Genomic DNA, 24786 nt, shown 5'->3' on the forward strand with positions numbered 1-24786 from the left:
GCAGGGAGGGGATTCTGCTCTCCTCTGGTGAGACCCCATGTGGAATGCTGTGTTCAGGCCTGGGGTCTTCAGCACAGGGGGCACAGGAACCTGTTGGGACACATTCAGAGGAGACCACTAAGTTCATTAGAGGGCTGAGGCACCTCTCCTATAAAAAAAGGCTATGAGAGTTGGGATTTGTCAGCCTGGAAAAGAGGAGGCTTTGAGGTGACTTAATTGTGGCCTTCCAGATCCTGAAAGAACCCTACAAGAATGATGGAGAGAGACTTTTTACCAAAGCATGCAGTGACAGGACAAGGAGAATGGCTTCAAAATGAAAGAGGACAGGTTTAGATCACGTACTAGGAAGAAATTCTTAACTGTGAGGGTGGTGAGGCATTGGAACAGACTGTCCAGAGCTGTGGAATCCCCATCCTGGAAGCATCCAAGGCCAGGCTGAATGAGATGCTGAGCAATCTGTCTAGTGTAAGGTGTCCTTGCCTGCAGCAAGGGGATAGGAGCTAGATGATCTTAAGGGCCCTTTCCAGCCTGAACCTTTCTGTGATAGCAAAGAACAGCATGTTCTGCACCACTTAATTAGGGCTATTCTGGCCAGCTTCTCTAACTCATGACAATTCTTTAGCTAGATAAGTTTTTCTTTGTTAGGAGAAGACCAGAGAAGGAAGAGACTGCACTGAGATAAGCCATAATTTGTGTGCCAGTTTCTTCACTGCTGTGAGAATTTAAGTTCTAGGTATCATTTTAGAATGTTTCTTATACACGTTTCTTAAAAGTTCTGCAAACATTTCAGTATTAACAGTACAAAATTCCCTGCTGTCCAGACATTCTGTAATTATGCAGTTAATATCATAGAAAAGACACAAGATAATTTATTGCCTAATTGAAAACATTTCACATACACATTCTTAACTGACCTTAGAGGGATTGAATGGCATCCCTAAATATGAAGAACCTCTGAATCCACAGCGATTCATATTTGATCCTGGAAAAGATTAAAACAATACTCAACTAACTTGTTTTGTTGAAACATTTATTATAAACTGTAATTATCTAATGAGATCAAGACCCATTAGTTCAACACTATTCACAGGCTTAATAAAGTGTGCATGTGTCTCTCATTTCCCAACCTTAGTTTGGTATCTTTCTCATTAACAAAAAAAAAAAAAAGAAAATTACAAGCAAACTTAACTTACTTATTGCTGTAGTGACAAAACACAAAGCATCAGATTTTTAATGTTTTTTTAATTTGGTGGAAATACAGTTTGTGTCACCACAGACTTGTCTTCCATGCTCACAAGAAAAAAAGAGAAAAGGACTGCTCCCTGGGAAAATGGCCAGAGTTAACATATTTTTTTTGTTCCTGTCTGGATTCTTGCCTGGTAATACCATCTGTTCCCAAGCAGAACTGTTTCAAGATTCTTCACAACACGTTCAAGGATAAACAATTCGCAGTTTTAAGCACATTGTAGCTATCAAACATTTCTGTCAGTGATACAGTGTAATTTGTTTCAAACGCGTCACAATACCTGAGCACGTGGCACAAAGAACCATGAACCAAACGCTGTCAGGAGTTTAAGCACAGCTTTGCAGGACTCAGTCTTGCTTTTGCATGGCAAAACCTCAGTTTAATGGTCAATGTCTGAAACTAAAAATCTAATGAATGCCACAGTCAAACAGCAGCTGCTTGTTCTTAAATACTATTGACCTCTTTTAAGTTATTCAGCCTTTAAGCTAAAAATCCTCATGGATATTAGAGAAAATTGCCTCAGAATAAATAAGAAGGAAGAGTTATAAAGCTGAAAGCTCTAAGCAACATCACTATGCAATGTGGCCCACAAGCTCTGGTATAATTTAGCAGCATATTATCTTCTAATTCTAAACATACTCTGCTTATATGCAAAATTTAAACTTGAAAGGTTTTGTTAGCTTAAGAATTTCTACTTGGCCTGAAGTATGCAAGTTTCTCTGCCAGACAAGTCTTTGGAGCTAACTGACACAGAGTGAAACACCTGCAATTCTCCACTTCCTCCACAGCTCAGTCAAAAGTACTTCTTAATGATTCTACGCATGTAACAAAAGCAACTTCAGCCTGCTTAAAAGCTGGTGTGCCATAGTCTGATCCACACAGAGGAAACAAAAAGAAAAAAATAATATCTGTTTTATTTTATTAAAATATAAACATTCTTAGCAGAGAACATTTGTCTATTCACTTGCAGAGTCAAAAACTTGCAAGTCTTTGACTTCCTTCCACCTCAGCCTCTGGAAAGCATAAAAAATTAAATGAGTCTTAAAGACTAATCTAAGGTCCCAAAGAACACTGCCCAAAAAAGCATCACAACTTCAAAAATTACACAATGTGAACAAATCAGAAAGAGAAGACCTAGAATTCTTGCCTGGTAAGTTCCAGATTTCCTAGGTGACATCGTGGGAGGGGGGAAAAATCACATTCACGTTCATTTTCAGTAAAAATGAACCTGTGTCTTAAGTGCTTAGTAAACCAGAACCCTCACTTTGAAATGATACTGGTAGGGAAACCCTTTACCTAGAAAAGAGATATTATGCTACTAACACAGCTATTCTGGCCTACTGCAAAGGACACATGCTGCAATGAAGACAGCTCTGCAGCTGAACCAGAACTCAGCTGACAGCTGACTGATGAAAGGATTCACCCCAGAAATACTAATCCCCATCACTGGCCTTGTGGAGTGTAGCTTATAATTCATTATCAAGGTAGAAATGGCAGCATGAAACCCAAGCTTGTGTGCTGTTGGTGGGTCAGTCTGATCCCCTTCTGAGTTCACAGATGCTATACAAATAGATTAAAAATAAAGTACATTAATGAAATCATGACGCACTATTCTCTTTAGATGTTCAATTTTCATTTAGTATTTCAAAACCTTTCTTCTACTACTGAACTTTTATCAACTAGAAAACAGCATTCACAATTTTAAAATTTTATTTCAAGTTGGATTTTTAACTGTATTGCTATGAATTTAAAAATCTATTTTGACACTTTTTGTCAGTACTTCTCATCTCCCACTCCAACCTTCATACACTGGCTCCTAGGAAAAAGAGAAGACCAGCATGCCCTTTTAGGAAAACTTTAGGGCAAACTTTGCAGGGAATTTGATCATCTCCCCCCTTAAATGCATTAATGTGCTTGAATAGATGCTTCCTAGACTATTACAAGGGAGTTGCTAAATCTCTAGTCACAGCATATGAAGTAAAAAAATAGAATTTTGAGTTGATAAAGGAAGCATTAAAACAGGAAGTGAAAACAGCTTGTTTTTAACCACATGACTCTGGAACATGATGCAGCATCTCAAAATGGTTTTTTAGCATCCTGTGAGCATACTGGTTGAAAATCAAGTGAAAACCAAAGGCAAGTTACAGGAAATTACTGTCTTTCAGTTTATGAAAGAAACTTTACAAAGTGAAATTTCATCTTCTGTAAAGTTGGCTTTACTATTTTATTGCAATTTACTTGTACTTCTTGTTTTATGTAATAGCTTAGTATTGCTAATCAAACTCTTCACTTTCCTGAACCAAAAATGGGCTGTCAGAATCAGAAACGGAATTAAAAACAAAACAGAAACAAATTAAAAGGCCGTGATCGCAGCCCATGTCCCTTGGGGAAAAGCTGCTGGAGTGGCCAGTTCAGCTGCAGCAGAGTTTGCTGCGCCCCATCTTCGCTGCAGCTGAGAAATGGTTCCACCTGGTGTTCACTTCCACCACCAGCCTTGCTCAGCCACCTCCTACAGCAGCTGCAGACAGAGCAAAAAGTAACAAATACTTCATAAACTGCTGTGTGACCATTTGTGGTGGTTTTGAAAACTGAAAAAACACACCTGGAAAAATGTTTCACATTTGACAACTAAAGAAAATGGACCCTTTTCCAAAACCAAGAGACTCCAATGCCTAAATCAAGAGCTGAAACTTTCCTGTGAAGAAAAAGATGTTACTTGTGCGTCCTTAAACCAGAAAATCCTTAAGATATGTAAAAGAGCTTCAAGTGATGACCACAGACAACTTATCCTGTGAGGTCTTTTTTTACAGACAGGGAATTTTTGTTATTTATATTTTATGGAATTTGTTATTTATATTGCATGGAAGAATTGATAAACTTTTACCACTAATTTTTAACATTCAGATTATCCATGCATTCCTCTGGCTGCAGGACTAGTCTCCTTTTGCTAACTACTTTACACACATTACTAAAATAATATATTTTAAAAATCACAGCTTTAATCATGATTCAGTCCATATATCCAGATAAAAGTAAGCATAAGCTCTTCTCACTGAACTAGAGCTTGTAATTGCTCCTGTAAATCAAAGCACTAGAGGATGTCACTAAATGCAAAGTTCCATTCTCTAAAATGTCCATCATACATATAGATAAACACTTCAAATGCAGCCATAAAAGCAAGTTGTGCTGGAAGAAAATTTGCATTTTTGCTCAAGAAACTCATGATCAGAAAGCTCACATGTATTGATGATTTCAAAAAAGTCAATGTCATCTTATACATTTTTTTGAGTACTGCCACATAAGAAGAAAGAATCATTAATACCAATCTGAATTTAGACTTTGATAGAAGTAAGTTTTAGGTCTGTCATTTATCATACTGGTTTTCAGTGTAGTATCCATGGGTCCTGATGATTCAGACCAATAAATAACATATGTTTTGTTATTCCTTTTGGTTCCATTCTTTTAGTACAGCAAAGCTAGTGAAGCATCCAGCCGTCAAAAAGTACAATTTTCTTCCTTCTCCCATAGTGGGCTGGCACTGGCGCTCCCAATCAACAAGAGTTCACCAATGCAACACAAAGCTAACCTTCTGTGAGATAAATAAATGCGTGTTTTTCTGCAACTTCAGCAAGCTCTCAAGCAGGGTCAAACAAATGCCACTGTTCCTATGGGGGAGGATGGTAAATGAATATGGCCAAGCAGTGTGCTTCCACTGTGTAATTAGATTACCTGAGTACAAAGTTCTGGATTCACTCTCTTTTAAAAGTGCTGAACTGGCCCTGAATGTGACTTGCAAGAAACTGGAATATATCTTTCTTAAATTGTATGAGTTGCACTTTAGTTAGTTAAAATAAACTTGAAATAGCTCTGTCAAGGAGCTGCACTATGAGAGGAAAAACAGTAAAACACTGACATGATCTTAAGAACAAGCAACTAGCTAAAAGAGGGTGCTTTGTCAACCCTTTCCCAATTTCACTAACACTTCAAAAAGTAGTGTTTTAATCTAAAAATGTATCATTTCGGCAATGCTTGTAAAAGAACATTACCCTCCACAAAATTAAAAAAGAAAAAAGCAATTTTTAAGATTTCAACTTCTTTCTAAGAAGAAACATAGTTAGCTCTTCTTGCAGCGACCACACAAAGAAAACAAAACCACAGTAGCTATGCAACTAAGTAAAGCACTCACTAAAAGGGAAGGAAAGGTAACAGTGGCCAAAATCAAAGATAAAGCCAAACTATTTAGCATGAGTTACAGAAGACGGGGACCCTTCAAACAAGCAGAAGGCAGCAGTAAGTGGAAGCATTCAGCTAAGTATGTGTTTCTGTGTGAGGCTCAGTTTGCACATGCGATGTGTTGCCATTCCCTCCTAATTAGAAGTGGTATTGAGCCAGCTTCTGGAAGAGTTGAACTAAACTTATGGTACCAAAAAGACATTTTCTGTTTGAATCACAGCTACAATAAACCCACAGAAGAATATAGTCTATCCTGACAGATTCTAATCTTCAGCTTCCTCATGTGCATTTTGATTAGGCTGACAGAGCATATGTTTGCCTTCTTACTCAGTAGATCAAGATCTCAACATTAGTGTGTTTTAGTTTCAAAACTACAAACCTCTGAAGTGAAGCTGTCACTAGCCATCAGCCATACTACATATCAGTAAATACAAACATGTCACTTAAGACTATCACAGGATATTGAGAGACTTTTATCTAAGAAGCGCTCTAAACCACCAAATTCTGAATTTTCTAGCAGGTTCTGTATCACTCTGCTGTAGTGGGTTGACTCCAAGCAGCAGCTGAGACAAGAAAACAGAGATGAAGAGAAGACTCAGAGAGTGAGACAGAGACAGTTTGATAGGTGAAGCAGAAGTTGTGGGTGCACAACAAAGCAAAGTAGGAATTCATTTACTACTTCCCATCAGCTGGGCCGGTATACAGTCACTTCCCAGAAAGCAGGGCCTCAGCAAGTGTATGGGTTACTCAGGAAGACAAATGCCAGAACCATGAATATTGCCCTCTTTCTCCTTCTCTTCCCAAGTTTTTATTTTTTTTTTTTTCTGAAAATGATGCTAGATGCTATGGAGTGTCCCTCTGGATGGTCCTGAGGTCAGCCTGGGTCAGCTGTCCTGGCTGTGTCCCCTGAGGTATCTGCCCTTGGAAAAGGAGTGCAGAGGAGGCAAAAAGAGCTAGCCCTGACTAGCACTGCTCAGCAATAGCTGAAAGACTAAAACACTCTTTTGGTACCAGGCTCAGAACACAGCAGATTAGAGGCTACTGTAAAAAAAATTAATTCTAGGCCAGCCAGTGCACCCACTATAACAGTTATTGATAAAAACAAACAGATACTAAGTTTGTGGAGCACCAACTACTCTGTCTCCCATCCACTGGAAAGAAGACTCTAAGGCAGCAGTAGTTTTCAAAATAATATGAATTTACCCTCTTAAAAAATGCTTTAAATAAAAATCAATTTAAGTGCTATGCATAAAGAAACCTTTGGCAGGACAAACATGAAAAGCAAAGAAATTTATTTTCTAATAAGAATTAAAGGAATTCTCTTTTTGACTGATACCAAATTTTAGAAATTCAACCACTGATGCAATTTTTAAAAATCAATATTCCAGGGAAAGAGACATTTATCGGAATGCATGAAAAAAAAATGCTGCAATAGCATGTTTCTTTAAAAGTAAAACATTGTGTTTTCTTGGTTTTGGTTTTCTTTTTTATTAGATCTGGACAGATTCCAATCCATCAAGCTAGGAATCTCCTCTTAAACTAGAGACGCGCAAGCACTTTGAAACCAAAAACTTCAGACTTCAGTGCTGTAGCCTACCACAGTTTAGCCACTTCTCCAAAGAGGCCGAAAGAGGGAGTAGGAGCTCTGCTGCTGGGAGGCTGCCAAGTAACAAGCATTGCACTCACTCAGGATTATAAACCAGAGAGCCGATACATTTTACTGGAAGTAGACATTACCAGAGTGTAGGTGTTTCCTTCTTCACATTTAGTCATTCAGTATCTAGCCTGCTGCTATCAGCATCATTTACATTTTGCACTTTCTATTGCACATTTTGTCCAACAGAAAAAGGAAAAACAAATGATGCTGAAGTTTTAGCGGTCAAGTGACCAGATAAAAGCAGTGTTATTACCAAAAGCATAGGAAGAACAAGGGCAGCTTGTTCTTCTAGTGAAAAGCAGATTTATTACTTGGAAAGCACAGAGTGCACTGCCAAAAGTGCCCTCTCCAAAACTCCTCTCAGTTTTGAGGGGATGATTGCTAGAAAAAGAAGGAGCACATCTCTGCCAAATTGTCAGCCTGCACGTCTGCACATTTATATTTTTACTGCCCTCCCTAGGAGGCTCCAGACAATGGCAATATTCTAAACACTGACCAGGTAGAATCCCCAGAGAACTAGTGCATACTATCAAAGACAAACAACCAAACAGAAATGCCTGTTCTGATCTCTCCTCTTGCAAACTTCCCTCTTCTTTTGCAATTAAATCCTGAAGACTGGTATAAAAGTCACAAAGTGAGCAACTCCTAGAAACAAAGCATGTACACTGGGGAAAGATTTCTTAACAGTAAGGCACAGGAACCTTCTAATCATTAAAAAACTTTGTAGGATTTTTTATATAATCCAAACTCCTATTTTTCAAAAATCAATCCTGGAAGGCAATATGAGAAACAACAAATCCATCAAAACTAGTTCCTGTGGTGGATCGGATGGTTTCTAAATCTCCAGAGTAAGAAAAAGGATTTTTTTTATTACCGTAAAAATAAAGCATCAGCAGTCCTGACTTCCATATGCTTATTTCATAAAACTAATTTTAGACACCTAATTTGTTGTATTTAGAGACCCTATTTGCTGTATATAATTAGAATAAATAACAGAAGAAAACACTGAATTTTCTGCCTATATCCATCCAAAGTACATGGATGGATGTACGAAATGATTTTACAGACAGGCAACTGGAGAGAGCAGCAGCCTGGAGCCATGCCCACAGCAGCATTTAACACGCCAGCCCCCTCTGTCACAGAGCAGCGGTGCCGCCCCTACGCGTCCCTCCTTCCTTCCCAGCCCTCGTAGGGCTGACAGCCATTCCCCTGGGCGGCCACACAAAAAACTGCCAACAACAACTAGCCCACAGGAACAGCACCTCCCTAACCTCTGTCCAGCCAACCAGGAAAGGGACATTCCTGCGAGTTCCCTTGCCAGCTTTTCTGCTATGCACCTGCCATTCTGAGGACAGCTGGGATTCAGCAGCAGCATTATTCCTTCTCAAAACCTAGGGTAAATTCAACCCTCACAGATCTAAGGAACATCAGGCAGGGACTGTGTTTATCCTTTTTGCTTCTTACTCTTACACCTCCAAATCCCCAAAAGCTGTTGTAAAAAACCACACCTGTGCTCACAGCTCCTGGCATTGAATTGGAAGTCAATATAATCACTATTACACTTGTAATACTTTTAAAACAAATGCATTTCTTTTAGAAGCAGGTGAAAAGCAGGTGAAACATTCCTCTGAAATATCCAAAGTTACATATATATATATATAAAAAAACCCAAATAACTTTATTATACTATTTTCTACTGGCTGATCTTCAAATTAATTTCGGCTTTTTCTAGCTTTATTACTTGTGAGGGATCTATACCCAAGATCTGCTAAACATCACTACCTGAAATTATCAGGACTGTACTTCAGGAAGGTCAACCTTGTATTTTATAAAAACAAGAGTCATCCACTATTCCCCAAGTAAAAAGCAAAAGTAAAAATGTTAATATCAATTAAAAAAAAACTAAAAACTCACTCACTGTCTTCTGTGGGAAGGACCTGCAGGGAATAAATCCATTCTATTATATCATCTTTGTTCACCACATCTAAGGAATCCAACATATCCAGACCAGAGAGTGCGAAAAATGCAATTGTCAACCTAAAAGAAAAAGATAAGACTTACACTTCCCACCATAAATATCATGGGGAAATTAACAAACGGTTGCAGCAACAGACACATCTATGAATTCTCAGCCTTTGACAGTGGTGCAACACAGAGCCTAGCTTAGAATACATGAAAGTCATCTACTGGACAAAATAATGTTCTTTGTATTGAAAACATTTCTCTGCCTCATCAAGTTTTTTCACATAAGCTGTCCCTCCTTTTATATAATAATGATATGTCAATTAAAAATTTATGTAAGGGCCTGTTTACCCAAAAGAAAACCCCAACAAAACAACCCACTAAGAAGTAAACTAGGTTATGATATTAACATATTGAGCACTAGTTCTCTGTGAAGAATTCTTACATGAACAATTCCCTAAACATGCATTAGGCAGATATGCAAGGTAACCTTTAACTATAGGAAGCTGCGTCTTATTGTGTCTCAAACCCAATTTCAGATGTCAATGTCAAACAGCAAAGCCTACTTTGTAAGCTAACAAAGCATAAATAGGCATATAGAATGAATTAACATCTAGAGGTACTTATTTCTGGTCCCTGGGTGTAAAGCAGCCTAGATGACTACCTCACTTAAACATCTAAAATTAAGCACGTCACATTCAAGTATCCCACAGAGCAGTGGAGTAGCTGGCATGCTGAATGTCCCTCTTTCCTACAACTTGTTTTCCTCCATGAATGCGTGCTATCATGCCTGCTAATTAACACCTTCTTTACTGGGCTTGTTTTAACTCAAACCATTGCAGCCATCGGTGGCATGGCCCTCCAGCAATGCATTACTCACTCTGACAGAGCACCAAAGCAACAGCACTGGGTTAGGAACTTGGGAGCACTCACTGTGAGAGAAAACGCTCTTGTAATGGTACCTTGGATGTTCTGACTCACTGAAATTAGCTGGATGTTTATTTTGCCACCCACACTTGTCTTACCCTTCTCGAAATTCTTGCTCTCCATACACCAGATAAGATGATGGATTGTGAAACAACTGCTACACATGCAGAAACCAAAATTCAGTATGCAAAGGAAAGCCAACAGTTAATACCAACTTTCCTTACAAGATTAAGCTGCAATTCGCATTTACCTCACAAACTGGTGAGCCACCTTGGCCAGAGGTTGGCACCTCTGAGGAGACAGATGTGGACAGGAGCCGCCACAGCCATTTAATGTCTGCATGAGGTTCTGCATCAGAACCACAAACAGTAAGACCATGTGAGTCAGCCCGAAGCACACATCCAAAGGAATTATTCTAATTAAAACACAGCAGCCAAATGGCAACGCAGCAGATGTTAATCTCAATACAGTGGCACAACCTCCTAAGGTGACATTCCTACCAGCAGGCTAGTAAAATATGTATATTTGCTGTCATTATTTCAAATAAATTTTGAGTAGAGAAAGCCAGAAAAAGTATATTGCACACAAAATACTCTATGTAGAACAAGAGTATATTTTAACACTTCTGATGACTAAGAAATTGTTTTTCAAAGTGTAAAATGAACACTTCAAGGCTTATATCAACTTTTCCCATCGATCAGATTTCTGTTTAACCCAGAATTTGACCCTGGATAATAAATAACTAACAAAAAAAAAATCACTACTTTTATTTAAAAAAACAAGGAATTTACTGCTGAGCTACAATAAACTATTTCTTTGAAACTGCCTGTATGTTCTGATTTTCATGAACACAGACAATCTTTTACTAGAGCTATTAAAAAGACATTTTCACTCCATCTTACCCAGCAAAGTTACTTCCAATGAGGCACAAACATGCCAACATTCACACTAGAAACTGCTGCAAAGTCCAAAACCACAAGGCTATACATACAGCACAGACAGCAAATCTCATCTACAGTTGAAAAGGCATGTGTCAGATATATGAACTTAAAAAGTAGTTTTCAGTATAGTTAGGGTTCAGCTCATTTATTCAGAGTTGACTGTCTGTCTCCAGCTTTACTAAAGAACAGCCTGTAGTGTGATGGAATTTATTTATGGTAGGCAAGAGTGTCTGGCAGCACTGGTCACACACAGGTTGCAATACAGCTGTTTAGGTCCTGCATCTTTTCTCCATACGCTATCCTCCCTCACAGAAAATTAACAGACATATGTCCTAGCAAGAGCAACTCTTAGCAGCACCTCAGGTGACAGACACATGCCAAGAAGTGTAAAACTTTATCTATAGCCATTTCCACAGAGGACCGCCACCAGGACACTTTGGATGGCAGATTCAGACCCCTTTGTCTTCAAGCGTGGACAAAGACTACAGTTTTACAGAAGAATTCAAAAAGCATTGGAAGTGACAAATTTGAGAAACTGATTGTGCTACAAAGAGCACCAGGAAGTACCAGAATCTTAAAGACTTCAGAGACCAGAAAGTTGCATTTTCCTGCAAAACCTCAGAGTGCTGACAATCAATGTGTATGAAACACCATCAATCAGAATGTTTAAAAACTACTCTTGCGGCAGCTACTGTTGCATGTGAGTAACTAGAGATAAAAATAATTATAAAGGGTTTTGAGGCAAGAAGTTGAGTACAGAACATGAAATGAATTTTCTTTAATCTCCGTTATTGTTTGACAATCGACAGCTTAAGCTGGAATGCACCATCACAGTGAGGAAAATTCCTCTACCATCCTTGTCTGGTGACAACAAACACAGTTTTCTACTGCAGTGCAGTGAAAAAAAAATCTGACAAATTACTTTATTTATTTATTTAACACATCTCTCTTTAATTTAGTTGTTTCCCCATCTAACTCAAAATAGAACAACTCCAATTCAGGAACAGGGGAAATATAAATAAAAGGGTAACAGAATTTCTTTCTGCAGCTGAATCAGCTCCAGAGGTTTGCTGAACTCAGTGACCTTGAACTTGGCAAGAAGGGAAACTTAATACCCTTGAAATCAAGCTGGAAATTATGCATTTGTGGTTCAATCTCCCAATCAGAATCTGTCAACAGACAGGTGTGCAGCCCTGCAGAACACGTCTCATTGTCAAGGGCCTCTGGAGATCATTTGTCCCACTTTTAGAACACAGGGCCTCAGAGCAGATGACCCAGGATCCTGAGAAGCCACATCCTCAAGGGTGACTCCATCACTTCAACAGGCAAGCTTTTTATGGTTAACTCTTCTAACAGTGAAGGACATTCTTCTACAGCCACACAATTCTCCCCCAAGTACGTCATTCTCACAGCCTCCTGCCCCGTCACCATGATCCCTTGCTAACAGCACACCTCCATCTTTCTTTGGAAGTAACTTCTCACTCATGGAAGACGGTGATTAGGTTCCTCCTTCTCTAGGCTGAAGACATCCCACTTCTTTAACTCTTTTCAAATGTCAGTGGGGCTAAGGTAAGCTATTTGTGTTATTGCTCTAGCACATCTGCATGCTGTGGTCATTTTAAGGCCTATACACAGTTAGGCATAGGATGCCTAGACTTCCCTTTGCTGTCACCTACAATAAATGAGAAAGCAGACTGAAACACCAACTATTTTTTAATGAATAAATGATCTACCGCTCTGCAATCAAAATGTCACAAAATTACAGAACAGCTGGGGGTGGAAAGCACCTCTGGAGATCATCTCATACAACCCCCTTCTCCTAATGCAGGTTTACCCAGAGCAGTTTTTACAGGATTGTGTCCAGGCAGGTTTTGAATATCTCCAGGAAGATAACTCCACAACCTCCCTGGGCAGTCTGTTTCAGTGATCAGCCCAGTATGAGGAAGTTTTTCTCCACAGAGATGGACCTTCCTGTGTTTCTGTCTGCTGCCCTTTGCCCTGTCACAGGGACCACTTAGAGAGTCTGGCCCCATGCTCTCAGCACCCACCCTTTAACACACTTGAACGCATTGGTAAGACCCTCTCTCAGTCATCCCTTTTTGAGGCTGAACAGGTCCAGCTCACCCAACCTTTCCTCACAGGACAGATGCTCCAGTCCCTTAACCATCTTCTAAGCCTTCTGCTGGCCCCTCTCCAGTAGTTCCACTTCTAACTTTTCAATATAAAGTTATATTATTTCACACACAGTTCAGCGCTACTTGTTCTAGTCCTTACATGTTTATGCCCAGTGTTTGTGCTCTCAGCCAAAATAAAGCAGGATGACCTGATCAAAGCCATGGAACTTGCTGCACAGACATTATAAAGTGGAAAGAATTTTACTATTTTATTGGCTGAATAAGATTATAAAACCATCTACTTGTCTCCAATATTTTACCAAGTGCAGCTTGATAATCACATTACGGTATTCTTACGCTTCCGAGGTAAGAATATCAAATAAAGACATTCTGAAGCCATTAGAGGAACAAATGCTGCTCCAATTCAAAGTGAGGAACATATTTCACTAGTATTTTCTCTTTTATACTAGGTAATGAAAACTTAAAAATATTTGTTACATGAAGAAGAGTCTCCTGCGTGCCGAAGCTTAGGTGATTTATTTTAAAATGGCTTCCAGGGCAGATTAAGAGAGTGAAGCACTAGATTTAAAACAGATTAGAAGGATCAACAAGTCTTCCCTCGTGGATGTCAAGCAGTTTACGCGAGCGATGACTACACCCCTACATTAACACGTATTTTTTGGGAGCCGTCTGCTCGTGGGCAGATTTATAGGGATGTTTGTCCTCCCGGCCGGGAGACACGGCAGCGCTCCGGGAGAGGCTCCCCGGCACCGCGACCGCCCGGCGGGAGGGGAGCGCGGCCGGGCCGGGCCGGGGGCGCCGGGCGGACACGGCGGCGCCCGTCCCGCTGCTACCTGCTGGTCTCCAGGGACGAGTAGCGCTCGGGCAGGATCTGCAGGCACCGCTGGAAGAAGCGCACGTGCCGCTCCCGCAGGAAGTCCAGCCGCTCCGGCTCCCCCGGGCACGGCGCCGCCGCCGCCATCTCCATCTCGCCGCTGCTGCCCGCGCCCGGCGCGCCCGGATCGCGTCAGCAGCGGCGCCCGCCCCGGGGCGGGGAAGCGGAAGGGGGAAGCAGCGGGAAAGAGAAGGGGAAGGGAAAGGAAGGACAGGGGGAAAGGGAACGGGGAGGGGAAAGGGAAGGGACGCCTCAGTGCACTGCGGCGGGGGCCGGCGTGGCCACCCCACGCTTAAGGGGCCGCCACAACCAGCTGCGGGGAAAACGCGCTTTTAATGCCAAAGGACATCACAGCCGGCCGGTCTGGCAGCCGGCGTGTCAAACGCGACATTCGCAAAAGACAGAGGTAATACACGCCATGGGTCAGGCCGGCTCTGTGCCGGGAAGTGCCGGCTGCTGCTCCGTACTGCGGCTGGGACGGGCTGGTGCGCAGCTAGGACCCTCCTCTCCAGGCTGGGACAGCTCTGACAAGAAAACAGAAAGGCTTAAAATATAAAAGTGCACTTGTGTCATGCTGCACATCCATCGGTCCCCTCCTCACCTCTGAGAAACACGCAACAGCGGTTCTGCAGCTGCTGGTGCCATCTCTTGACTGCGTTCCTCCCGGCCCTTGGAAGGTCTGTTCAACCTGGATCGGTCTCTGGTCACCCGAACCTCGACCTCAGAGTGAAACAAACAACCAAAAATAATTAGCCTCTTTCGTTCTTCACAAAAGGAGTTCCATGACGCTCATTGGGTCTTCACTGTAGAAGACAGTGACACCACTTGCTCACATTAAATTTTAGTAATTTAAAAGGTTGAACTCTTTTTAAACCCAGTATATGCAAAATGCTTCTGGGAGACAGCCTACTTATTTAAGTAATGGTAGAAAACTATATGAAAAATGAAAGCCACCACCCATACTGGAGCTCACTTTTATAAGCCTTACCCAGTGAAATACTACTCTGAGAGACATAAATTCTAGGAATTTTTCCCCATTTTTTTTTAAACAGGAACAACTATGCCTACTGCAATTCTGTCTACTGATAACAAGGCATGACTTTTTGTTTTCCTTTATCAACTAGTTAAATAATTTAAAACAATTGCCTTTCATATCAATTAAAAGAAAGTCTGCTTAAACCACCAAGATGCACTCATCTCTGGTTAAAACAAACAAAAAGTTACCTTCTCTCTAAACTTTGCCAATCTTTTTTCTTTCTCCTGTTTCTCTATTTCTTTAGTGTGTTTCTGTAGAACCCTTAGCTCCAGTTTATGTAGATCCTGAAACACAATGAGTGAAAAAGCAAACTTTTCTTTCTAAGTAAGACAAATGATGTAAAAAAGTAGATGCAGCCTTTTCACAGCTTTTTTTTGTTTTATTTTTGGTTAGTTTTTTGTTTGTTTTTGTTTTGAAATTATTGTAATAGCAAAAAATAAGGTTTCACTAGGTAGCTACATGCTATAGCTTGTCTTGCACAAACAAATTATAGTTGCGTGGCTTGGAAATTAAAAAGTAGTAGCTCATACTCTGTTTATAAAACTTCAGTATGAATGCTGACAGTAATACCAACTTTCCAGTAATTGCATTTACATTGATATGGGATCTGACTTTGCCTAACAGATACTGAAACCTGCAGGATATTCCAATAACTCTTTCTATGTCCCATCTGAATAGAGCACTCAGGTCCTCTAAAGTCTTCTTAGGCAGCATAGCTCAAGTAATTTTTCTCAAAAAAATTATTTCGTGAAGAAATAAAAGCACTTGTATATGGATAAAGAAATATGATCTTGAGTAATCTTGTAGAATTCAATATCTATTGCAGAAAAGGAGCATCTTTGTCTAAAATCAAGTTTCATACTCTTTATCTGCAATAGATGCTGTTATTTGTAATCAATAATGGATTTAGATGAATGGTACTTGGACTTTAGAACCTATTTAACTGATTATATTGTAGTAGGACATACCAAATTTAAAACAACGACATGCAAAAATGGAGGAGAAATTACGCACATGCTCTTGAAACTTAGAAATTTCTTCTGCAGCAATTTTCTTCCTTCCCTCCTTTTCAGCCTCCTCTTTCTTCTCGTTTTCAAGCTTTTCAAGTTCCTCCTTTACTTTTTTTTGCAAGGTATTCCTTTCCAACAGTAACTTCACGTGGCTTTGGCTCTCTTTTTGCTGCTTTTTCTCTTTGTCTTCTAGTTTTAGTTGGGATGCTTGATCTATTGCAAATGCTACTACTTTCTGTTTCTTCCAGACTTCAACTGCAGCATGTTTTCTTTTTCTTTCTTCTTCTGCTTTTTGCTTCTGAGCTTCTTCACGCTGCAGCCATCTTTCCTTCAGCATTTTTTCTAATTTCTCTTTTTCCTTCAAGTTTCTTTCTTTTTCTTGCTGCTGCTTTTCTTTCCACTTTTTAATTGACTGCAAGAGACCATAAGAAAAAAATCCAAAGTTTCATAAAAATTTTACATATTCACATGAATTCAATCTGATGAAGACATTTGTTCCAAGAACACAAAATATGCACATAGGAATTAAAAGTCTATTGAAGGCAAAACCTAAAACCAAGAAGCACCTATATGTGTTTTCTCTCTTTTTTTCCCCTATTTTGTGAATCACACAAGCAGGTTCAACATATGTCTGCTAAAACAGTTACAGCAATCGTAATAACTTCGGGTAGTTATGAATGTTGATGCAATATGCTTTTTTAATGCAAATGCATCTCACTTCTTGCTTTCTTTCCAATTAAACCACTGTTTTATAGTAGTTCTTATGTCAGTACGCCTTTTATTACTTAGATAGTTCTTGAGGGAATCATAATTCTGCATGTCAGTCTGTCTTAGGTGTATTGCTTATACAGTGGGACACACATTCCTAGAGACAAATATAACAGGAAGACAGGATCAGTAACTGCTCTGGGCTTGGCACCCAGCTTGCAAGATCACTGACTTCAAAAACATTTCTAATATACTTTGGCAATACAACAGGCCACTTCTCTGCGTTGTTAGGTCTTTGCCTATTTGTAATTATTTATTAAAGACAAATACTTTGGCAGGTTGGGGATGATAAAGACCTCAGTTATATACCATCAAATGTAACAGAAATCTGCCTAGCATTACAACCAGAGAGGCAGATACTAAAACAAGAGATTATGCCTTTGAAAAATAAGTACATTTTCTGAAATCTTCAAAAGCCTTAGAGGGCTTATTTTACCTCTTTCTTTCTTTCATGTAAAATTACATATTCTTGATACCATTTGTCATGCTGTTCTATATCTTCTTTTGTTCTTCCGCTGAGATACTCAAGGGCTTCATCCATGTAAGACAGCCTTCCTCTGTATTTTGTCCGTATTTTCAGAAAATGTTGATGATCATAATCATCCCAGCCTCCTTGCCGCCCCCCTGTTCGCTGAAGAAATTTTTCAAACTCTATTACTTCTTCGGGTAGATGATTTTCCAGTGTTTTATCAACTGTGACCCTGGCTGATGGTAATTTCCAAACTTTTTCTGCTGTTGAGCTCCCTAATGCCCACAGTTCCACCTTTCTCTCAAAGAGACTGAGCTCATTAATGACAGCTTTTTCCTCTTTCAAAAGCTGTTCATATCTGAAAAGAGACAAACACTGAAATGTAAGAAAAAAACCATCCAGTATTCATTGTCCATTCACCAAAAATGAATTTTGGAATTGTTCAATGCCACACAAGAGCTATTCTTCAAAGATTAAGAACTGGAGTGGTAACAGCACAGTTGTAATGATCCAGTAATAAATCCCTACAAAATGAGAATTAAGTTACCCTTTTACTGAAAGAACACATTTATGGCATGCATACAATTAACTCAATCCCCTCCTGACACCAGAAGAAAGAAAAATAAACCCCCAAAACCCGATTAGAAAACAGAACAGCAACAAAAAAAAACCCACCACAATCTAATCTCTTCTACAGCCTCTCTAAAAAGCCTACTCATAGGCAAATTGTTATGCTGGAAAGCTGGAATAGCTGTATAAACAACCTCTCCAAAAGTCAGTTTATCAAGATGCTAACTCTGACAGCTTGTACTTTGATTTACATACCTCAGGAATCACTACCAAAAGAGTAAATCATAAGAACAGTTTGCTAGATTAATGCAAAGTTTTCATTGTGTCTTACAACAGCCGTTTTTCTAGTAGCTGAAGCACGTATAAACATACATTTGCCTCTGTTCCTCTTTAAAAGCATTGATTGCATTTTCTATTTCCTCCATCATTTCCTTGATCTTGTCAACAACTAAAAAAGGAAAAGAAGAAAAAAGCATATAAGCACTATCCAGAAATGCAAGACTTGAGGAGACTTTCAGGATACATATCTCATTGTACAAAAAACCATGCATTTCCACCTCAAACAGCCTTAAAAGACAAATTCTTATTTATCCAAAAGGCGTATGAAAGGACTTAGCTAACGAGATGCAAATGCCAATATAAATGTTTATTTCCCTTAAAGAAGTCTCACCTTGACTAACCTTCAACTGATGCCCAAACTAAGACAGACTTATCCTAGAGTTCCATTTGTGTTTCTTATAGCAATGCAGTTAATGACTTAAGCACACTCAACTCTAGTTTATTCCACATTACAGCAATCCTATTTAACCTGCAGGTAACTACTTTTACGAAGCTGACAAAGAAACGTCAGAGTAAGACTTTGTCCTACAGCTGTCCAGAGAAGATATATTTTGCAGTGGAAGAAAATCCACCCATTAAATTAGATTATATTATTAGACTAAAATCTCTTTTAAATCAGCCCAACATCTCTATGGGCACACAAAATGCAGTTCAACTAACCTGTATTTTGGTAAAGTTATATAAACTAAATCTAATTTTTCGTCTTTCATGCCTCAGTATCTTAACTGACAGTTTAAGTAGATAATGACTTTTTTAACAGATAAAGCACTGAATAAATAAAATGGGATGCATTTTATCTAGCATCAGAAAGCCCTCAGCTAGTAGGAGGCCCTCAACCTGAGATACATAAAAGGTAGTAGGTACCACACAAGGATGGTTCTTTCAGAACCTGTTTCCCAAAAGCTTTAAAACATCCAGACTGAACAAACTGCTGCAGCATTTTCTGTGGAAGATTCCAGTCTACATTTCAAACCAGTGGCTAGAAATGAATTCCCTGTAGAACCTACTCTGTGACCTCTTACCAGATCAAAGGGAATTACATGGTAGTAGAATACCAGGTTTATTTTGCATAAGGCAAATGTTACAGATAGGAAATTGGGCTTTTAACAACCTCAAGGAACAAACATACACCACTTGTAAGACAAGTAAGTTGCTGTTTCCACATAGAACTGCAGTCTTTTATGATTTCTAGGTTTAGTCTTCCCTTTCCAGATTCCTGCAACATCTTAAAGACTGGAGGAGTATCCGAAGTCTGCAGGAGAAAGATATCTATGCAAGAAACCTGTCTGTAGAGGAAAATGTTTTTAAACCTGTCATCTTTACTTACACTCTGGTGTAGGCTTCACATCTTTCAATTGCTGCTGAAGTTTCTTCACGTTGTTTTGTATTTTTGATAGTTGTTGCAGGATTTTAGCTTCTGTTAAATAAAACAAGGTCCTGATAGTTGACAGTTTCTTTGTGCATTATATTCAGTAAAAGAACAAGGGCAATGAAGTGTCCAAAATAAACCAGGGGTTTCTTCTAAGCAGGGACACAAATTCTTTTTGATGATAAGAAACTGCCATAGTACTAAGCATTTCAACTGGTCATTGCATGTAGCTGATCATGTGGTCCATGTTAGCTCCCTACACAGCATCAGCAGATTTTAAAATTAGTAGCTCCCATTTCTAAAGGGGAACTTGGAGAATACTGCCTATGCAGGTGATAGTTCTAGCATTCTGAGGCAGACTTTGACCTAGGCTGCAAAACACCCATTTATGAAGAGAAAACAAACTTTGAAGTGTATATGAATGTACTACTTCAACAAGATTCATTTATTCTTTGGGTTAAATAGCAAGGAATCAATGCTTTCATATGCTGCAAGCATGTGTGCACTTGTTTGCATTGTTACCACCTGGCTCCTCATGAGTCCATACATACACTGCTGAAGAGGAAATTCTGGCTACATCTTAGATACTAAGGACCTTTATCTTTTATCCTAAAAGATTTGCATTAAGGAAAGTGCAAGTTCCTGCTGAGACCACAGAAAATCTTACAGTATACAGATTGTGATGAAAGACCTCAACATAGTAAAATGGGAATTTGAATTGGGGGGGGTAGGGGGTTGTACACTTTTGTATCCTTTAGGATATACTCCTTCACATCTGACATGTAATGCTCTCATCACTGTCCTCTTTATTATCTCACAGCATAATTTCCATCCATATGTCATGCTCCCTTCTTATTAATGGAAAAAAATTCTGAACTTATTAGCTTAGTCATTCCTCAAAAATGTACACTTCTTAAGGACTGCAAGATGTAAAGGACATTCTAAGATTCCTTAAATAAAAGGTGCACATCAGAACACACGCAAATTTGTAAGAAAGTATACTTTTAATTGTTTCTACATTCCTTTACTTTCTTCAACTCATTTCAATCTGTATCAGATAGCATAGCATGATTTATGCGATTATTGTTGAAAGAATTCAAGCACTGTGAGTAAATGGAGTAACTTTTTTTTCTTGAACTATACTATAGTGTCTAAGTGGAACAGATACTGTAGGACAGGCTGTCTACCATCCCACAGTACTATCTGAAGTAGGAATACTCATATCCCAAAAACTCAAAAAATGCAAACACAGAACAGTTTAAAGGGGTATTTAAAAGCAACAATCAGTGTGTGAATGTTGAAGTAAGAATATTTTTACTGTACCTTAGCTGGACACACAAATATACACACAATATACACACAAAATTGATTCCAAGTTTCTTGAACAGTACCTTTCCACCACAGTGGTTTTACACCGAAGATTAAAAGATAACAGTTAGTAACATATGAGGCCCAAAATGTTTATGCTTCTGAATTTTGCAGTGAACTGTCTGTTTCTAATCACATGGTGAAATACCACACTTACCAGTATCCATCTTCCATCTAAACTGATCCCTCTGTACTACTGATTAAGCCATTTACAAAAACAACATCATATTTTAAAAAAAGCAAATAAACCCAAATAAAACCTCACTTACTTTCCATTTTCCTGCTGACAGTCATGCTGTGTTCCAGTTCCTCAAGTAATCTGTATTCTACCCTGGAATCACTCTTCCTGTTATAAAGGTGTCCAGTTTTGTCTTTTTCTATATTTGCAAGCCTAGGAAGAAAGGGTGCCTTTCTCAGTAACACTCAGCAAAGCCCCAAGATTTTCCAAGGTGAGTGGGCAGGCTGCGTTAACAGGACTGTCTTAGATTTGGTACAAATCCCTGGTTTGTTCTACAACTGTTTTCAAGGAAAGTATTTCTGCAGCTACAAGACTACACACCACAGTAACCCAAGAACTTTAACAAGAAATTAACAAGGAAATCACCTCAGTGGCATGCATCGGTTTACACACTGAAATTTTATGTGCATGCATTCTCTCTGGGAGCCTTGCCAGAGTGTTCCCTGGGAAGTGCAGGCAGACAGGCTGTATTAATGCAGTGGCACACCTAGATGGAGCCCCAGCACAGACAACATCACAGAGGGATGCTGAGCCACAGTTAAATGGCATGCCTCGCTTCAAATGGCTTGGGAACATCTACATTACCCAGCGGTCAAATTCTCAACCACAACCCAGGATCCAGGGCAATCAAGGTGAACTCGATCCAGACACGCAGAGTAAAACACCGGTGTGAGACTTAAGTGCCCTGTTAAATCAGGATTCACAACTGCAAAACTCTCCTTCAGTCAGATGGCTATATTAGCTACTCCCCAGAAAGCTCATCTGTTCCAGAAGAAAACTCCCTGTTCTTTCACCTGCCAGTGCAGTTGTCATCAGCACTTGATCAAGATGTGGGGAAGCAGGTTTAATTAACTTCTGTGCCTGGGATGTCTTGAACCCTTGTTTTTCAAAACAGTGGCCTAGATATTCTAGATGAAGTCTTTCAATCTTCTGCAGTTGCTGCAGTACCCCTTTTGTCAGCAAGTCTTAAGGGCTTTAGGTTTTTACAGGGTAAGCACAGCTAAGTAGGAAGACTGAGAACTCAATTGCGCCTCACACATTTCCTTTTCTGGTGCACCTGAGAGCAACAATTTGAACTATAGTCTCACTACACCACTGGCATAAGTCCAAACAGTAATTCAAACAAGAGGGCATTTTGCAGCTCATAAGCCTATCCTGAGCTACTGTAATAACCACAATAATTTGAGCTCCTGAAAAGGATACCTTTAGCCTAAGGATTTCATTATCATACATTCTTACCTTCAACCTCAAGTTAATAATGTTACCTCCAGAACAGAATAAAAACATACTTATAATAAACTGTTTAACTTACTGAGCTTTTAGCTTTTCTGCAGTTCTTATGAATTCAACTTTCTTAGCTCGTTCAGCTTTGATCTTCCAGCTCTGAACCTGTCGGCCAGCACCTGCAGTACTGGAACAGCTCTCATTCTGTAGATAACAAAATCAATTGTTATTAATAACATTTTTGTTTGTTTGTTTGTTTTTTAATGCTCGGTACTTTCAAGCAGACAACACCACAGTGCAGAGCTCGATTTCTATTGGCGCGATTCAGGTAAATTTAAGCGGCAGGGGCACGAAGGTGGAGTGAGGGGTGTGGCACGCCCGCACACACCAATGCACTGTTCAACAGAGAAACGCCGAGTTCGCCACACCGAAGGGCTGTCCCAGGCCAGCCCGACACACCCGCGCAGCCCAGGGCTCCTCCGGAGGCGCGGCCCCGCCAGGCCGGGGTACCAGCGGCCTTTACCTGCAGCCGCCCAGCCGCCGCCGCCAGCGCCGGGGCCAGCGCGGCCATGTTACCTCCGGCCCGCCCAGGGGAGGGGCGGCCGCGCCTCTCGCTGCCGCCATTAACTCCTTCCTTCCTTCTTCCCTTCCCGGGATGCCCTTGCCGGGCCTGGTCTGTGTTCCAGGGCTTGTATGGATTGCTTCCTTCGGGAACACTGGGATAGGCCCTCATTAGCCTGTCAGAATGTGGAGAGTTCTACATATGATTCAATGAATTCTTGGGGGCGGGCTCTGAAGATGTTGTTTCTCACTCGTGTATGCAAGTCAAACTTTCAAATGAATGGTCATTTAGCATTTCTGTGGAACAGAAATAATTATTTATCCAGTGGCTTTCCTGCCGCAGAGGCCTTAGGAACCGGTGTTTCCCCAGCTGCAGGACACAAACGCCCTCACAGATACTGCCCAAAGGACTATGCTGAAGACGTTGTATTGTCTAATTGATGTTGTTAAGAGCACTTTCCAGATACATTTCCCTCTTTGTATTTTATGACTATACTTGTTCTCTTGGTATTTGCTGAATAGGAATTAAAAAGTAAAGGTGAACATTTCAAAGCCTGGAAGTATTTTTCAGCATAAAATAAAGAGTGTTGTCCTCACAAATTGGTATCTGAAAAGCTTGTAAAAGTATTCTTTTTGAAACACTATAAAAGCAGTGTTTCAAAGTCCTCTTTGCCTTGGCCTTCACTATGGGGTATAAAAGAAAAAAGTAAGTTATGTTAGCATTTGCTTTCTTTCGGTGATTGTCAGCCCTTCCAAGTTTCCTATTGCTGTGAGCAGCAAATTGGTCACTTGTTGGGGACTGCCCTGCAGAAAGCACCTTTTTTCAGAAAGTGCTTTAATAAGGTGTTTCCACTCATAGTGTAACTCAGGTACTGCTCAGTAGTTCACCATTTTCTGGCTGGTCAATCTTTATGACTATTTTACTTTACTTGTGAGTTACTCAGAATCCTGACGACTTTACAGAGTTGTTCTTGAAACCATATGAGGGGATATTTCAGGTGTCAGAACATAGCTAGATTTGGTTACTTCTGGCTTTGGACAGCAGGGACTTGAACATCAAGTTGCAACACTGGTATAAAGATGAACCCTGTCTTTCAGCTGTGCCAGGGCATTATTCATTCTTTCTGTGGAGAAAACTTCATTTCAGCCAGGATATGCCTGCTGTGGGTTCACCTTGACTGGGCACCAGGACTCCACAAAGATGCTCCACCACTTGCTCTGCTCAGCAGGACAGGGGAAGAAAATGAGATGAAAAACTCAATTGGTTGAGATCAAGGCAAAGGCCACATTGGGAAGCAAAGAGATCCATTCTCTAATTGCTCTTAGCAGGTGATGTCCAGCTACTTCCTGGGACTATGGCCCCAGTACATGTAGCAGTTGCTTTAGAAGACAAACACCTTAATAATAAAAATTCAGCACCCCTTGGCTTTTGTTTTTACACATCATATGGTATGGAATGTTGCTCTGGTCAGTTTGGGCCAGCTGTCCCAGCTGTGTCTCCCTTCCCTGCCTCTTGCACACTCTAGACCTGCTGGTCTTTGAGGGAGGTGTTGGAGAGACAGCCCTGATGTCACCTGAGCATGGCTCACCAGGAGCCCAGTGCTGAGGTGGTCTCAGCCTTTGTGGCTACAAACACAAAGCACAGCTGTTTGGATGTTAACTCCACCTCAGCCAGACCAAATACAATGCCACAACTCTTGGATGGCCTATTTGCCAAACAGGTAAACAGATAATCTGAGTCCAGAAGAAGCAATCCAGATAATTATGTAATAATTTCCTTCTCACCTCTAACACATTATTTTTCGGTTTAGCTTGGTGTTTGAAGTCAATGAATCCCTGACTTCTCTGTGTGTTTTGCT

The 24786-nt window shown here is 40.1% G+C and overlaps 2 protein-coding genes across 3 annotated transcripts in view; both read right to left on the bottom strand.

The window, feature by feature from the left end:
- Positions 1-14068, bottom strand: part of PGGT1B (protein geranylgeranyltransferase type I subunit beta) — a 34219-nt gene extending 20151 nt beyond the window's left edge. Inside the window, 3 exon segments of the mRNA XM_005493404.4 lie at positions 915-982; positions 9055-9173; positions 13935-14068. Coding sequence (XP_005493461.1) covers positions 915-982; positions 9055-9173; positions 13935-14068 — 321 coding nt within the window.
- Positions 14069-14360: 292 nt separating this feature from the next.
- On the bottom strand, positions 14361-23115 carry CCDC112 (coiled-coil domain containing 112). Of its 2 annotated transcripts, none has more exons than XM_005493405.4 (10): positions 22890-23115; positions 22455-22570; positions 21174-21295; positions 19495-19584; positions 18201-18276; positions 17226-17616; positions 16026-16433; positions 15200-15295; positions 14577-14695; positions 14361-14499 (listed from the first exon to the last, which is right to left on the bottom strand). In XM_005493405.4, the coding sequence occupies exons 1-10, from the start codon at positions 23097-23099 to the stop codon at positions 14469-14471; spliced, it is 1659 nt and encodes a 552-aa protein (XP_005493462.2). In that variant the 5' UTR covers positions 23100-23115; the 3' UTR covers positions 14361-14468. The 2 variants fall into 2 exon arrangements, with proteins under 2 accessions (XP_005493462.2, XP_074388374.1); XM_074532273.1 differs by having other exon boundaries at positions 22943-23093.
- Between the last annotated feature and the right edge of the window lie 1671 nt (positions 23116-24786).

This window comes from Zonotrichia albicollis, chromosome Z (assembly GCF_047830755.1).
Source record: "Zonotrichia albicollis isolate bZonAlb1 chromosome Z, bZonAlb1.hap1, whole genome shotgun sequence".
Taxonomy (NCBI): domain Eukaryota; kingdom Metazoa; phylum Chordata; class Aves; order Passeriformes; family Passerellidae; genus Zonotrichia; species Zonotrichia albicollis.

Excerpts from the sequence above, each read along its gene's own strand:
- CCDC112 (XM_005493405.4), bottom strand. The coding sequence starts at position 23,099 with ATGAGGGCCTATCCCAGTGTTCCCGAAGGAAGCAATCCATACAAGCCC. Across the intron at positions 16,434-17,225 it reads TACATGAAAGAAAGAAAGAG|TCAATTAAAAAGTGGAAAGA; the intron begins GTAAAATAAGCC and ends GGTCTCTTGCAG. Across the intron at positions 14,500-14,576 it reads CTGTTGCGTGTTTCTCAGAG|AGCTGTCCCAGCCTGGAGAG; the intron begins GTGAGGAGGGGA and ends TTTTCTTGTCAG.